Raw genomic sequence first — 16,159 nt, 5'->3', positions numbered from 1 at the left:
GGCTGAAATACCTTGCTGGAATTTTGACAGTGGACCAAATAATATTTAGGGTACATGGGAACATGGCTTTGTGAATCTGAGCATGTGACAGGGCGTAATTTTTCTTCCAGGCCTTTTGAAAACTTGCACTGAGGGTGCATGCACCTTCCATCTTCTTTCCTTCAGAGATTTGATGGAAACAGAATGGCAGCAGCATTCTTACCTGTACTGGACCTTGCTCCCATAGGTGTAAGTGTTCCCAAGAACCTCTGCATTTAGGACAGAAGGTGGTGGGCCACAGCTTAACAGCTCACAGCTTGGGTATGGCTTCTTCCAGACACCAGTCTCCACACAAGTCAGTTCTGGACTCCCCCGCATGACAAAACCTGTCAAGCAGGTATAGATGATGGTGTTTTCATCTGCAGGGCTGCTCCCATTGATAAATGTGTTGGGGATGATGGGTGGAGAGCCACAGGAAATCTGCCCGCAGCGAGGAAACCCAGAACTCCACTTGCCAGCTGCCTCACAGGTGACTTCAGAAGGCCCTAGCAGTTTGAAGCCTTCCAGGCACTGAAACTGGGCGCTTTTCCCACAGCTGAAATCTGTACCAAGAACCACCCCATTTTGAATCTGTGGTGTAGGACACAGGCAGGGTAGGCAAGATGGAAGGCTTCCACTCCAGGAGCCATTGGACAAACATTGCCGTAAAGGATTGCCATGCAGCTCATAACCAGGGAAGCACACATACTCGGCAAATTCCCCATAGGTAAAGCCTGAGCCATTCAGAAAGCCATGGGAGATGTCTTCAGGAGGTCCACAAATAACTGGCTTACAGTGTGGAGCTTCTGAATCCCAGGTACCATCACTCTGACAGGTCAGCATTGACACTCCTTGCAGGCTATAGCCTTCATTGCAGTAATAGTGCACTTCTTTCTTAAAGCCAAAATCGGAGCCCCTAGTTCTCCCATTGGGAAGAGGCGGTGGCACAGGGCAGGCCACAGCTTTGCAGACTGGAGCAATTCCACTCCAGCTTCCGTTTGCAAGGCAGACTCTAATCCTGTCTCCATCTAACAGGAAACCTTCATTGCAGCTGTACTCTGTGTGTCTCTGGAATGTGTGCTCCTCTCCAGTCACCCGACCATTTTCCAAAACTGGTGGTGGGCTGCAGGAAACAGGAATGCAAATCGGTTCACTGCCATCCCACTTCTGGTTTTCTTGGCATCGCCTCTCTGTGGGGCCATTTAACTGGTATCCAGGATCACACTCATAGTAGACAACACTCCCATATGTGTAGTTTTCCCCTCTTATGTTCCCATTCATAAGCTGGGTAGGCGAGTTGCATGTTATTGCTTTGCAGTATGGAGTAGTGTTACTCCACTGCCGACTTGGCAAACATAGTCGTGTGTTGGAGCCAACAAGCGTGAACCCTGGCTTACAAGTGTACTGCACCGCACTACCGAGTGTGTTCTCAGTGAAATGTAAAAAACCATTCTCTGGGGGTGACAGCAAGGTGCACTCTATTGAAACGCAGGCAGGGGCAGTGCCATTCCAAGCCCCATCTTCTTGGCAAGCTAGAACTGGGTTTCCCAGCAGCTCATAGCCAGAGTAACATGTGTATAAAATGATAGTTCCAAATAAGAAAGTGGTGAGCTGCACTGCACTGTCCTCCTTCAAGGAACTTTTGAAGTCTTTAAAATTGTCAGCCAGTAACATATGTGAAAGGGAGGAACTCTCTGTAACACTCTCCTGGTCAGAACGTCTTTCCCCATGTCTCACCTGCACGTACTCCCCAAAGTCAATGTGAGGAGGCAGGCCGCAGTCTGTTGGAAGGCAGGTTGGTGTGGAGCTGGACCAGCCTGATTCTTCACAGGTCTGCATGGCAAGGCCAGACAGCTGGAAGCCTGGCACACAGCTGTAAATGACCATGGCCCCATAGCTATAATCTGCACCCTCCACAAAGCCATTCTCAATGGGCTGGGGGGGCTGGCAATTTATAGCTTTGCAGGAGGGAACCTCTGTACTCCACTCCCCTGTCTCTAGGCACCTCAGCGTTTCCTCCCCTTGGAGCTGGAAACCTCTGTCACAAGAATACCTGACACTCTGCCCATAATGGAAGTTTGTGAATGAGTATTTGCCATTGAGGATCTTCTTAGGCCTTGAGCATTGAATAGGTTTGCAAGCTGGCTTTCCTCCAAGCCACTGACCATCTTCTCCACAGAGAATAGTTGTGTTCCCCACCAGTTCAAAGCCTGGTTTACAGGTATAGAGAGCTGTGCTGAGGAAGGTGAGGCCCTGGACATCAACAATGCCATTCTGAATTTCTTCTGGGTGGGGGCACTCCACAGGAATACATTCTGGCAAAGGCAAGCTCCATGAGCCATCAGCCTGGCATCTGATGATAGACTCACCCTTCAGTAAAAACCCATCTACACAGATGTATTTCACAGTGCTACCAAAATGAAGGGATGAAGTCAAGGGGTCACCAAAGGGGATGTATGGAGGTGCAGGACACTGTACAACCTTGCAGAAGGGAAAGGAATCATTCCACTGTTGGGAAGGCAAGCACTTCAGTACAGAGGAGCCATGCAAAACATAACCCTCCTTGCAGGAGAACTGTACAACACCAACTTGATAAGTTACTTCCCTTAAGACCAGCTGGTTTTCTGCCAGGGGTGGTTCTGGACATTTTGTTGGGACACACTTTGGGCTTTGCTTTTTGCTCCATTTCCCAGACTTCTGACACGTCCAAGAAACATCTCCAATCAGCTCATAGCCTTCATCACAGAAGAAATCAACTTTGGATCCCATATCAAAAGTTTCTCCCTTGGAGTAGCCATGCTGGATGGGTGGTGGTTTTCCACAGCTGAGGGGAATGCAGTAAGGAGGTGATTCACTGTACCACTGCCGATTGGCTTGACAGGTAAACACTGAGCTCCCAACCATCTGGTAGCCAGACTCACACTGATAATTTGCTTGATTCTCAAAGAAGTGTCCAGTTGTTTCCTGCAAAACAGGTAAGACGGGGACATGTCTGAAATGAAGATGCATGATTGTGGCAATAGAAGACTGATTTAGCTCCTTGTGTTCTCTTGGTCTACCTTCTAGCTGCATCCCTGACAGCAGTAAAGGCTGTCTGCAAAGAAATGAATGCAAATAACTTACACAGAAGGTCTTCCCTCAAACAATGCACTCTGCTGTTAGGAATTCCGAGAGCACTATCAAAACAAAATAGAGGATTTAGGGCTTAAAAGGTAAAAGCTAGAAAATATTTGCTCTGCTTTACCCCTTTCTGACATTGACATATGAGGCCAAAAGCTGTGTAGACAGGAAGTAAAAAACGGCTCAGGAGAAGCTGCCATGAAATGGCCTATTGTTGTTGTGGTTCTTTAGCTTACAGGTGTATTCAAGGCCGGAGCCCCCAGATGTACTGCCACTAAGAGACATTTAGAAGTGCCACATATGCAGCCACAGGGTCTTGAGCAGGCAGCTGAGGAGCCTCGTAAAGTTGCGGCTGAGCTCTGACTGAGGTATTAAAAAATGTCTCTAACTGGAAGGAGGATCTGGAGGAGTGATCCTACCTAAGAAAGACAACACACAGTGATATGCATTAATTAGAGGATGTACCTGTGTGGAAGTCCAAACAGAAATTGTTGCTATTACTGCTGGAAACCAATGGAGGAACTGGGATGCAACCCCCCACCCCCAACCTTCAGCAAATGCCGATTCCCTGCAGATGTAACGAGGGGGGGTATTCAGAAGAATAATGTTTTAAAAATTCAAAGTTAAATTTTTACAATAGTGGTTTTGATCATCCTTACCACAGTATTACCCTTGTGCATCAAAGCACAACATAGGTTAAGTAGTTGTTACAGGTCTGGGCTGCCACAAGGAGATTTTTGACCTCAGGCATTGTTGCAATGTAATCTGATAAGGAAAGGGGCTTCAGTAAAGTGTGCTTGCGTTGAAAGGAGAGAAATTATCCCAAGGTGATTTTTCTGTCGCACATCAGATTTTTTTTCATAGCAGTGAAAACAGCAAGGCTTGTGAACTGGAAATGGTACTTCAAATGCCTCTAGATGGCACCGGAAAACCACCCATGAACCAAAAAAAATGAAAAGGAAGACATTAAGGAAATCAGCTGATTGTCAAATGGCATCTGGAGTCTCCTAACTGAAAACCCACTTTAAGACAGGAAATTCCTTGGAGGTCTTCATGTTTTCCAGACATGGCTCTGCTGGAAATCCACCCATTTTTCCCTTTGCTTATTTCATCCAGCCACATACTTCCTCAATTTTATTAGGAGAGCAAAACAGAAGAAAGAAAACTCCAACAGCAACAATTATGAAGACAGACATTTGGTTTGCTATGGTACCAGGCAGATGAGAAAACTTACTCTGTACCTTAATAAAGCCATTCTCAAGCTGTGGTGGTTCTCCACAGGACACTGGGTGGCATGTGGGCAAACTGCCACTCCAGTTGCCAGTGGCCTCGCAGGTCCGCTTCTTCTCTCCCTTGATGTAGAACCCCTTGTTGCAGCTGTAAGCCACCACTGCTCCGAAGCTGTAGTTGGCCCCACTGGCATAGCCATTGCTAATGTGGGGAGGCTCTCCGCAGCGAACGGGAATGCACTGGATGCTCAAAGGAGTAGGATTCCACTGGCCCCCTCGAAGGCACTCGATCTTGGCAGAAGTGTTCAGAACAAAGCCTTCCATGCACTTGAAGCTCACGATGGAGCCAGCTGCAAACCTGGCTTTACTAATGGATTCCAGGATGCTGTATGAGACGGCAGATGGCTTTTCACAGAAATCAGCTATGCAACGGGGCATCTCCCTGCCCTCTGGAGGCACCCACTTCCCTTCTGCATTGCAAAGCAGCTGAGAGTTATCAGCCAGGCTGTAGCCATCCGAGCAGAAGTAATAAGCTACGTCGCCAAAGAGGCGGTGGCCACTCTCTGGTGATGCATTTTCCACATGTGGTGGTTCATCACAGGATACTGCCAGGCACTGCTGGTGGCTCACACTCCACTCGCCGCTGGCTAAGCACTCTATGGTTGCAGGGCCAACTAACGTGTAACTGTGGATAAGGAAACCACACAGGAAGTCAAAAAGACAAGCACTGTCTAATGTTACCTACAGTTTCCTGAAGCCCCTGCAGTACAAGCCTAATTGCTAGCACCCAGAAGAACAGGATCCTTTACAAAAGCTATGATAAACTTCAAAAGGAAAATTCTAGGGCCTACATGTCCATGAGTGAGGTGTCACAACTAGGGGTAGCCTAGCACACCTGTGTATATTGCTTGTCTCTCAGCTGTCCATCTGATTACTATTATTGAACTTCCATTTTGGTTGAAACTACTACAACAAACCTAATATTATGCTGTGACAGTCCATACAATCCTCAAAGAAATGATCCCACCAACAAATTCTTCCCTTTCAGCAGAGCTGAATGGAGAAGAAAGAGATGAAAAGCCCGTAAAGGCCTTTTGGGTTCCTGTATCAGCCCTATCAATCTATTTTCATACTTGCAAGCAATGAGAAACTCCTTAGTGAGTTACCCAGAGATGTTCTTGCCAATAATGCACATGGCTCTTTTATAACAACTTCCTAAAAAAACACTGTAAAAACTGTTATAAAAGTCAATAAAAAAGATTAATGCTGAGTAGAAAAAAAAGTATCACTTTTTACAATGAAATTCTACCACATGATTACTGTCAGTGTAGTTGTACTTCTCTGTCTCTTGGATACAGTGACAGCATTACTACAAGCTGCTCACCACCCCACTTGGAACCGTGCTGCTTAAACATGCAACAGTGGAGTCACAGTACCTGTGACTACCTGCCTCAGTTTTGAAATCTCTGTGGTGTGCTCTCACAAAAAGCAAAGAAACAGTAACTACTGCAAAATTCCCATTGACTCTTTCAGCTGGAAACTGGTTGTCCAGATTTTGATTGCAACATTTATAAAAGTGCTTTGGCTTGTTTGCAGGATTTGTTTTCAAAGCCTTACGACTGGACTCCAGAAAAAGAGCCTATTATGTGTCATCGTTTAATATGATCCACTCTATTCACTGACACAGACAGCTGTGACCCTCTTTAAATGATGCTATCTTATCCCATTTAAAATGCTTTTATAGGAAAGAGAAGCAGCTTTTAAAATCATAATGCAGTCAAAAAAACAGAATAAGGATGCTTTGCTTCAATTATGTTTCAAATAATACTGCAAAGCCCATTTATAAGAAAAATGCTGTCTTATCAATCTAGCTTTTTACAGCAAGTAGGAGCCGAAAATCCTCCAGTCGCTTAGGGCCTGACCTGGCAAAATCTCTGTATACCTGCTCTGCCTTCTGGACAGAACAGTTTCAAGAAATTCTATGGGACCGCTCACAGGCTGTAGAGATAAGCATGTGCAAAGGTTCTTGCAGGATCAGAGTCCAGCATTACATTCACGTTAGAAATCATCAAAACGGAGCCTCATCTTCGATGGAATACGGTCTGAAATGATCACTACACTGAGCAGACAGAAATCAAAGAAAAATAATTCACCTCAATAAATGAGGAGTCAGTTTTAAGGAAGCTGAATTTATAACACTAGAACAGATAGTTCTTAAAACACACCACACAGCTTTCTTACAGCCTGAGGAGACATAAGGAATTCTTTATGATCAGGGCCTTGAATTTATCACAGAAGTACTACTTCTGTAGTAAATTCAAGGGAGAGGGTTTCCTACTGAATTGGTCTATTATTCCCCACAACTCCTTTCCATTCTTCTCTTCTAGAGTGTATTCAGCTGCCGTGAAGCTACTTTAAGGCACGTCTATGTGTCCTGTACTAACTTGACGGTCCACAAAAAACATCTCCATCATATTTAATTTCCAGAAAGTTAAGACAGAAGCAGTAAAAATTAATTAGTGTGCAGTTATAAAGGCCTTGCGAAGCAATGGACCGGTTTTACTCATCCTGACTATTAGTTCAGTAGTGCTAATCTACATACCCTTCCTTACACGTGTAAGAGACCGTGTTTCCAAAGGTAAAGTTATTTCCACTGATGACCGCATCTTTGATGGCAGGAGGGGATCCACAAGAGACAATGTTGCAAGCTGGAGGAGTGCTGTTCCAGTTCCCTGAAGATGCACAGACAAGTACAGAAGGTCCCTGAAGGCTGAGACACAAAGACCATTATTAAGGCTGCCATTTCAGTCCAGGTGAAGAACAGCGAGGGAAAGAGGTGCTTTGCTTCTCACTGACTTCCCGGCCCCAGTGAAACCAAGGGGAGTCTCTCACTGACTTCAGTAAAGGCCAGAATCTCACCCTCTGTTCATCAAAAAGCACTGCTGATGCTGTCAAAAAAGCTGGTCTTCAGATTTTGAAGAGAGAGCTGGTGGAATTCATGCGGGGCCTCAGTGCACTGTGCAGATAAGACATAACTTCTGCTGTAGCTTTGCCCATCTTTGATCCACAAAAGAAACTCACTGGGTGCTGAAATATTTAAGCTTAAAGCCTGACTTGTATGCCATCAACACCATGCCAATCTTGAGACTAGCAACTAGACCTCAGCCTGAGACCTGATTCACTCAAGGTCTTAAACACTGTCTTCTCTCAGAAAACTGAAGGAAATGCTCCAGTTTTCAGGTTTGTTTACAAAAAGGCATTTGGTTCCTTCAGGAGGTAAAGGATTGCTTAAGTGAATGACCACATACATTTGAAGTTGATGGTATTTTTTTGTTTCCTTAGCTGAGGAAACAGCAAAGCATTGGTACAGAAGGTGTCACTCAGTTGTCTAAACAGGTATTCCACACCACCCTGAGATGTCCAGGGTGAATGCCTTGGCCTCCAGCTGCTGTCATCTGGCTATGGATTCCCAGTAGATCCCATGTCATATCTGAGAGCCTTACACAGGTGTCTCTGATTCCTACAATTTTGTCTCAAATAGTATTAGACCCCCATGTTTAGTTGACTGAAATGAACTCGGGAGTTAATGGAAGAGAACAACACTGACCTGTAAAGCCCGTACAGATATGGCACCAGCCCTTGTCAGGGCAGTGGGCTTTGCCTACCTGTGGCAATAAGTTAAGACAAAAAGCACATAAGAGGTGCTTGAAGGAAGAGACTGGTTCCACATTTAGGTCCAGAAATAATGCATAAGAGGGACACTGTTTGGGAGGGCTTCCCCTGGAGTGGTCACCACAGGAGAGAGGACATCTCTCACCAAGCTATAGAAGACAGGTAAAGGGAAAGAGTCACAACTGATGTGGTATTTGCTGCCTGTATGTCCTAAGTCCATGGTCAAAAAACTTGCTGACATTGCTAAGAACACTAGCTGGTTTAGCGGGGTACACATAAGCTCACACTGTGGGTCTGTGGATCTATGTCTTAACAGTACATTGTATGCAGCCAAGGTATGCATTTGTATTAACATGATTAAAACATTCACCAAATGAGCACACCCCACCTACCTGCCTTCATCTGGACAAGGGAATGCTTGCAGCAGGAAAATACAGAAAAAATTCAGACTTCAAGAGGTCCGTATGAGACCGCTTATGTCAGAGTAAATCTGCTAGAGGTACAAGCAGATACCAGGAGAGGCAGAAACCTGCACTTAAAGCCACATCCTTGGATATAGCGTTACTGTATTTTTAATGGCAGCATATTAAAAACGTGTTTCCAATATAATTGCTTACAAATGGAAAACAGAATAAAAGCCTAGAATAGATTACTACTACAAAGAGTTCAAGGAGGAAATTAGTAACTTCTAGAAGGTTCTTTCACCAAAGACATTGTAGAACAATAGCAAAAAGAATACTGGGTATGTACTAAAGCTGTAGGAGTATGACAATCTGTAAAGACAAATAAGAGCTGTAAAGACAAATAAGAGCTTTCAAAAATGACAACTATTTTTCTCAATATCCAAAATAAGTCTTTGAGCTTAATGGTAAAATGAAAGCATTGCACATCTGCATCTATATCTATATCTATGTAAAATCCTGAATTACCTTCTTGAACTGCTCCAATTTATGACGAAATACAGAAAATACTTTCAAGATATAAAGAAATCTTTTTAAATTCCATTTCAGTATTTTATCTTTGAGCAGTGATCCCAGCTTTATCTCTTTCAGACATAAGATAGACCTGCCAGCAGGCATGCCGCCTGCATTTGGTTCAGAAACGTTCCTGCATTTACCTGTATCCATTCTCACAGGTGTAAGATACAGAGGAAAGGTAGGTTGTGCCAGTGAGTGTGTATTTTCCATTGCTGATATCCCGTGGGCTAGGACAAGTCACCATTTCACAGGAAGGGGGAGGATGATTCCAAATGCCACTAGCAAGGCACAGAATTTCCTTTTCACCCACTAAGTTATATCCATCATGGCATCTGAGTTAAAAGAAAAGAACTGCTATCAAACACTGAGCCTTTTATGCACAGCGTAATCAGCCACCCTTTTTCTCTCTTCATTCACACCTGCATACAACACCTCACTCTGCAGGGCATAGAGAGCAGTACTGGAGTATGTTCTGCTAGTGAATAGCCACAGCTGTAACCAAACGTCTTTCCATTACTTTAATCCCATCTGGTTCCTCTCTTTCATTTCAACCATTCTCTCAATTCAGCCATACTCTCATTGCCAGATTCTCAAGCGATTATTAATACAGCACTTGAAACTTACTGAATTCCTACCTGTATAGCACCTTATTTTGGTATGTAAAATTTGAGCCCAAAATGGTACTGTTCTCTGGAATAACTGGACGACCACAGGATATAGCTTAAAAAAGACAGGATCAGAAGAGAGGTTGATACAACACAAACAAAAAAGAACAGAAAATCAGGATTTGCCTTATTTTCTCTAAATAGGTTTGACGAGGTGTAAAGCCCTAGATGACACTGGATCCTTGACTAACCTATAACTGACATTTAGGGCTCTTTATCTGACTTTACTGAGAAATTGGACTAACTGGAAACAGGTAGTTGGAACTGTTCTACAAAGCACATGACTACCAAGAGGACTCCATATTCACCACAACCCCCATTATGGACAAAGTAATTGTTTTTTGACATTGTTTTTGTCACCCCTTCATTCACCTGTCACCTGTTGCTTCATCTTCTTAATTCTGGGTTTCTAACAAAAAATTTTCTGCAATTATATCATATATATATCTACATGCAATAGCCTGTCCTCTGTGGTTGCTTTTTATCCACTGAAACACAGTTAATGATCCATTACAGACATTATGTTCCCACAAGTTCCTTGCAAATGGGAAGCTAGGTGCAAAAGAAAGACACTTTTAATACTTGCATTAAAATGAGGTGAGTCTACACCTTTGACACTTCAGACAATCTGCATAAGAGAATACTACTATGAATATGATAACTGTTGGAAAAGCTTCAACTGGGGCTTGTATCTCTTAAGACAACAGATACTTCTACACTGAGACCCATGTCTGCTAGGACAGGTTTTCATTAGCTGCCATGGTCTTTAAAGGCTCCACACTACTACTTTCCCCCTCCCGTCTCTCTAACAACACACATTACAATATGTAATCTCCCCACTCCTCAGGAACCACACCTTTACAATACGGTACTGCGTGGCTCCACTCTCCAGACTCCATGCATGTAAGTTTAGCCACTCCTGTCAGCTGAAACCCTTCTTCACAGGAAAATGTTACTTCACTGCCAACACTGTAACTGTCCCCATATAAATGGCTATGCTCTGGATTTCCTGGGTTACGGCACTTCACTGGTTCTGGGAGGGAAGAGAGAAACTATCAATAACATAACTAAGTACCAGGTTTTATAAACAAGTGGCAGGAGATATCCTCAGGAGTTTTCTGAAAGTAGGAAGGCAGAGCATGTGGAAAACATTCATAAGTAGCTTACAGCCTTACCAGCTTGTCTCTGTTCTGTATGTGCCAGGCACTGAAGGCTTATGCAAGTAAGCTAATCTTGATATCGAAGAGTCTTTCGTAACTGAGTCTGCATTCATTGTCAGAAGCAAACAGATCTCATAGTCATTTTTCCCTCTGTGAGGGAAAGCCCATTCCAGCATGTCCAGCCTTGAACACTACAACAGCTCAGCTACCTTTTCTTGCAGCCTATGCCACTTTCTTGTTATCTTCAAGCAAATTTACCTTGCTTAATGTTTCCAGGCAGCTCAAGCCCTACTCAGATGCCTGTATTAAAATATTTCTTCATTTCCCAGGTCTCCAGCACACATGTTCCATGTGCAAGAGGATTTTGCATGTATTTATGTCTTGGAGCAGAATCCCAATGACAGCTGTCTCTGCAGGGAGAGCTGAGTTCCCAAAAACAAAAGGAGACACTTCATCACAGCCTCATTCAAGGCCAAAGTGATCTGGAGATGAAAGCATGCCTGCTCTGTCCCTCCCTAAATATCAGCTACTGGCAACTGTCTTCCACAGTGGGAGGCAGGATACTGGCCTATACAGAACCTTGGAAACTCTAGCCTGATTTTTAATCCATACCTGAACATTTTTTACCATCTCCTGTGTAAGGAGGGATGCAAGTGCAAACATAGGATCCATTTGTGTTGAGACAAGATGCATGTTCATCACAGTCTGATCCAACAGCGCACTCATCAACATCTATGAAAAAGAAATGCAAAAAAGGTGTCTATAGGGTATTATTTATAGTAAGAATCCGCTTTAGATTTCTGTCTCACTAACTTTCAAGAGGAATTGCTTTAATTAGTATAATCAAAAATCACTCTTACTTCAATCACATTTTTGATGCACTATTAAAAATCGAATATTTTATTTAATATTTATGATTTCTATACAAATTACTATATAGTATTGTGAAATGTGAGAAAATTAGAGACAAATCCTACTAACTTTCAGTCAGTACTTCCACAAAAAGTATCTTGTTTCCAAGTAGTAAAAGAACAGATATTGTAATTCATATGCTGTTACTACTAGTTTGGACAGAGACTATAAGGGAAGACTTCTGCATTAAACGCTTGCTTGGGAAAACCTCTTTATCTCAAACCTCCCACCTGTAAGACTTGAAAACTTAGCCAAGAAAGGAAACACTTTGAACATAAAATATGATTACAACCCCACATTTGCTGAAGAGAAATATATTAGACAAGGAATGAGAAGTGTCTGCAGTTGCCACAAAATTTAAAATTAGTTCAAAATATATTAGTTATTATAATTAACTACTTCCATGACAGTTGTGCCTAGAAATGCCAACTGATGACTTATTTTCCATGGGGCTTGGTACTGTACAGCAAAAAAAAAAATAATCCCTCACTCCAGAATACTTCATATCAGTTTTCAAATCCGGACTCTACAGAAGTGTCCTTGGTATGTAAACAATGAATCATAAATTGCAAAGGGTCATTTTCAAGTATCTAATTGAAAGATTCAGGGATTATTCTTTATATAACCCAGACTGTTAGAGAAGAACAATTCTTCATTTAAAAGCCCTGCTACAGGGCAGTTGTCGAACTAGGTATACCATGCAGACATCTTCTTTGCCCATTTCCAAGCAAAAAAGCAACTTGGTTAAATAAGCAACAAAATTTCCTGAATTGGTGTGTTTATTCTTCACTGTTGAATGAGTCCAGCCAGCATGAAAAGAACACAACAGTGTTCTGAAAAGGAGTTTCCTTCTGACATACAGAATGAAAGCTGCATGTAAAAATCAAACCAGTTGCCAATTACACAAGCATCAGGAGAATGCAAAGTGCTACCACAGCAGAACTGGAATGACTGCTTCTCCTGTAATGTCTTGTAAGGTAAGGAACAGTGGAAGGACAATATGAACCAGATCCATAACAGGGCAAAAGGAACGCCCCAGAGCATAGGTGTTCCAGGCTTTGTTAGCACCTGCCTGGAGCATGAATTAGAAAGGTAAAGGTTGGGTCACGGTAGCAAAGCCATTCTTGTCTTCATTTTCCCCTTAGTCTACTACTTTACTGCAGGAGAGACAAGGTGAGCTGGAAGGTAAGGCACAGGGGTTTTCCTTCTCAACATCATGCTTCCTGATGAACAGATGTCAAACTATGTGGAGAGCCTTGCAGCATCTGCTCTGAGCTTGCTTATCTTTAGGCCTTGGTGTAAAGTGCAAAGGAGAAAAGCAAAGAGAGGAACAACACAATGGATGGTCTTTTTGGAGGTTCTGATGGAGTCCCCATAGACAGTACACTATGAAACCAGATGGATCCTACTCCAAAGTGAATTCTGTCAGAACTAAAAGACTTGGTTTTTCTTTTACTTGTCTTGACTGAAAAAATTATGTGCTATACCTACTTAAAATTAAGAGTCAAACCAAACACAAGCATTGCCAGGTTGTCACCCCACAACTCCCATGTTACCCATGACTAAACAGCAATCCAAGTACAACTAGCTAGTGGATTCCAGAAGGGGCCTGCTGGAGACATGGCCGTACAAGAACAGTCACACCCAGTTCCCATACACAGCACAATGCTGGCTTGTTTCACGTTTCAGCTCCTGCAGCTGCATCTGGTACATCAGACCCAGGTGACCAGGAAGTAAGTTATAGTGTGGCAACTACATGAACTGCGTCGGTATGTGCACTCCCAGACCCCTCAGCGCTGCAGCTGCTTGCTGACAGGCATGTGTGACTGACCAATAAACCCTCACAACGGAAGAAGGCTCAGAGGAGATGGGCAAAGGTGACCTGCCCATGAAGCCCAGGGAATAACACGAGGTGTGACTGACCACTGGTGTTACAAAGAAGCTGACAGAAAGGTGGCCTTTGTTTTAGGTAAACAGCTATCAATAGCTAAGTGGATCAACTGGTGGTATAAATGCTTCTCCCCGAGTTCATTGGAAGAGTATGAATGTCTCCTCGAATCAGCCAGACCGGTGCCGGTGCACCGAGGAGGGGGGAACTGAATACATGGCTCAGGCCAACGTGGTGTATAAAAACCATACAACTAGCAATGGGCTTGAGCTGTCTTCAAGCCACATACTCATTCCCGGCTATTGGGGATTCCCAGTGTCATGGTGGTGAGTATATTATAAAGACTAGTAATGGGAAACACATCGGTTTTGTGATTGAACTGTGTACTGAAATTGTTATATTTTGCTAAGTGTAACTTGCAATTATTTGTGCTGTGTTATACAGAATATTTTGTATCACTCTTCTGAATCAGAAATTCTGTGCAGCATCAACTATCTTCAAATAAGTAAAGTTAATATTAAACATTACAACCTCCAGTGTAATGAACTCCTAAAAGAACCTGGTCAGACAGTATGGGACACTGACAGTGTGCTGAAGCACAGGAAAATGCACAGGTTAGAAGCAGAGAATGCAGGGACTCCAGGGCTAAATGAGCCTGGAAGGGGAGAGGCTGGGAGTACAATGCAGGCTTATTAAGTATAGAGTGCGGGGCATGCAAGAGGACTGACAGAGAAAGGCGCCAGAATGTAGTTCTGGTTTCACATAATGCTGAGCACAGTATTTCAAAACTGTGAATATTTTGGAGTGTGATTTCTGAGACTCTTGTCAGCCTTCACAAATTCAGAATGAAATCCCACCCAAACCCAAGGGCACAGGAGAAGTACAAGACTGCCAGCCCACGCAGCCACATGTATGGCACATCTCACCAAGGCAAGATGGTGATATGCTGTTCCAGCTCCCATTGTCCAGGCACAACATCCTGGAGTCACCCAACAAATAGTAGCCATTGTTGCAGTGGTAGGTAATCGTACTGCCAGCAAAAAAGTCCTCAGCTGAATAAAATCCATTTTCTAAAGATGGAGGCACTCCGCAGCTGATTCCTGCAACATGAGTGAAAAGAGGGCACAGAAGTTAGCAGAGAATACACAGATCAAGTAATTCCATGAGAGCCAGCACTGCAGATTTTTTTGTCTGCAACTGTGGAATCCCATCTGCAAGAGGGCCCAGACCATTTCTGAAGTTGCTAATTAATTCCAGGTCCTGTGGAGTGCCTTGTTTTGTGGTCACTTATCAGTCAGAGACTGAGCCGGACTCTCCAGCTCCCGCTATTCTGCTAGCTCTGGAGAGGACATCTGTCACCAAGATCTGAGCAGATGCACTTCAGTCACAGGACACCTCCCCTAACTATCAATGATCCTTGGTGAGTTTTAAGGAAAAATGAAAAGTAAGTTTTGCCTCCGTGGAAGTTCCTGTTATTTCCCTTCACTGAAAGACAAGTTCAATGTAACTGTTTCAGTGTTGCAAAACTAGGAAACAGGTTACTGCTAAGAGGTTACAGTACTGGTATGAGACCAGAGAGTGCATTAACAATGGAGAGATGGGAACTGATCTCACATACAACCTTAGGCATCACCTTGACTTCAAATACAGTAAATAAGCCCTTTTGACCCCAGCTATGCCAGCAGAAGGCATCACCGTACCCGCCTGGCGGAGGCTGCCATTTATTTTAGGAGAGCTGCTTCTGTGCATCTTCATTTCAATCAACATTACATGAACTTAATGCAACAGCTACATAGCTCATCTTTGCGACTACATGGATCGTAGCAACTCCTTGCTAATCAGCCATGTGCAAGGATTGCACAGTAAGACACTGTGAAATGTTTAGTAATAGGAGCCGAGTACTTGCTGTAGAGTGATAGAACTGAAGAGCCTGTAACAAAGACAGGCTGTCATGGGATGGCGCCCTGTGGTTTTGGGTGTTTCTGGTAGCAGGAAGCAGAAAACGATCCTGGTGGGTGAAAGCAGTGATTACAATGAGCCTGATTCAGTCCGTAGAAGAACCTTTCCTGTACCATACCTTCTACCATAAACCTTGTAGTTCTTTCTGCAGGAAACAGCGATCTCCAACAGTCTTTCATTCACCAGGTACTTGTGGAACAGGCTGAACAAGGCCAGTGGGCAAGTCTGGCCCTAGTTCACTTAGCACATTTGTGGCAGGTCAACCCTGTCCTGTCTGAGCATTGTGCTCAACAGGTGAAACTGCCTCGCTGGACACAGAGAAATCAGATGACAATACTAACAGGATTCTGGCAGCTTGTCACTGATAACAAAGCAAGGCAAAGCAAATCTGCCTCTGTCAGTGAACTCATGCTCTGCCCAGCAGGACTTGCTTTTGGGTGAATCCTCACATGCATGCTATTCCTTACGCAGAACAGGAGACAGATCCTGGATTTGTGCTATGAACAACTGAATAAAGAAGAAGGCACAAACATTGCATCAAATCTAGATCAAACTGGTT

At 43.6% G+C, this 16,159-nt stretch overlaps 1 protein-coding gene across 1 annotated transcript in view; it reads right to left on the bottom strand.

Moving 5' to 3' along the window:
• The window catches only part of SVEP1 (sushi, von Willebrand factor type A, EGF and pentraxin domain containing 1), a 128,839-nt gene that overhangs the window by 29,421 nt on the left and 83,259 nt on the right, over positions 1-16,159 (bottom strand). Inside the window, exons 31-38 of the mRNA XM_055699432.1 lie at positions 14,568-14,741; positions 11,454-11,573; positions 10,538-10,714; positions 9,652-9,736; positions 9,157-9,348; positions 6,970-7,137; positions 4,380-5,052; positions 203-2,982 (exon numbers count right to left, since the gene is read on the bottom strand). Coding sequence (XP_055555407.1) covers positions 203-2,982; positions 4,380-5,052; positions 6,970-7,137; positions 9,157-9,348; positions 9,652-9,736; positions 10,538-10,714; positions 11,454-11,573; positions 14,568-14,741 — 4,369 coding nt within the window. The remainder of the gene's footprint in view (positions 1-202; positions 2,983-4,379; positions 5,053-6,969; positions 7,138-9,156; positions 9,349-9,651; positions 9,737-10,537; positions 10,715-11,453; positions 11,574-14,567; positions 14,742-16,159) is intronic.

This window comes from Falco cherrug, chromosome Z, assembly GCF_023634085.1.
Source record: "Falco cherrug isolate bFalChe1 chromosome Z, bFalChe1.pri, whole genome shotgun sequence".
Lineage (NCBI taxonomy): Eukaryota > Metazoa > Chordata > Aves > Falconiformes > Falconidae > Falco > Falco cherrug.
Note: the sequence above shows the minus strand (reverse complement) of the source record. Positions and strands in the feature narration are given on the sequence as shown.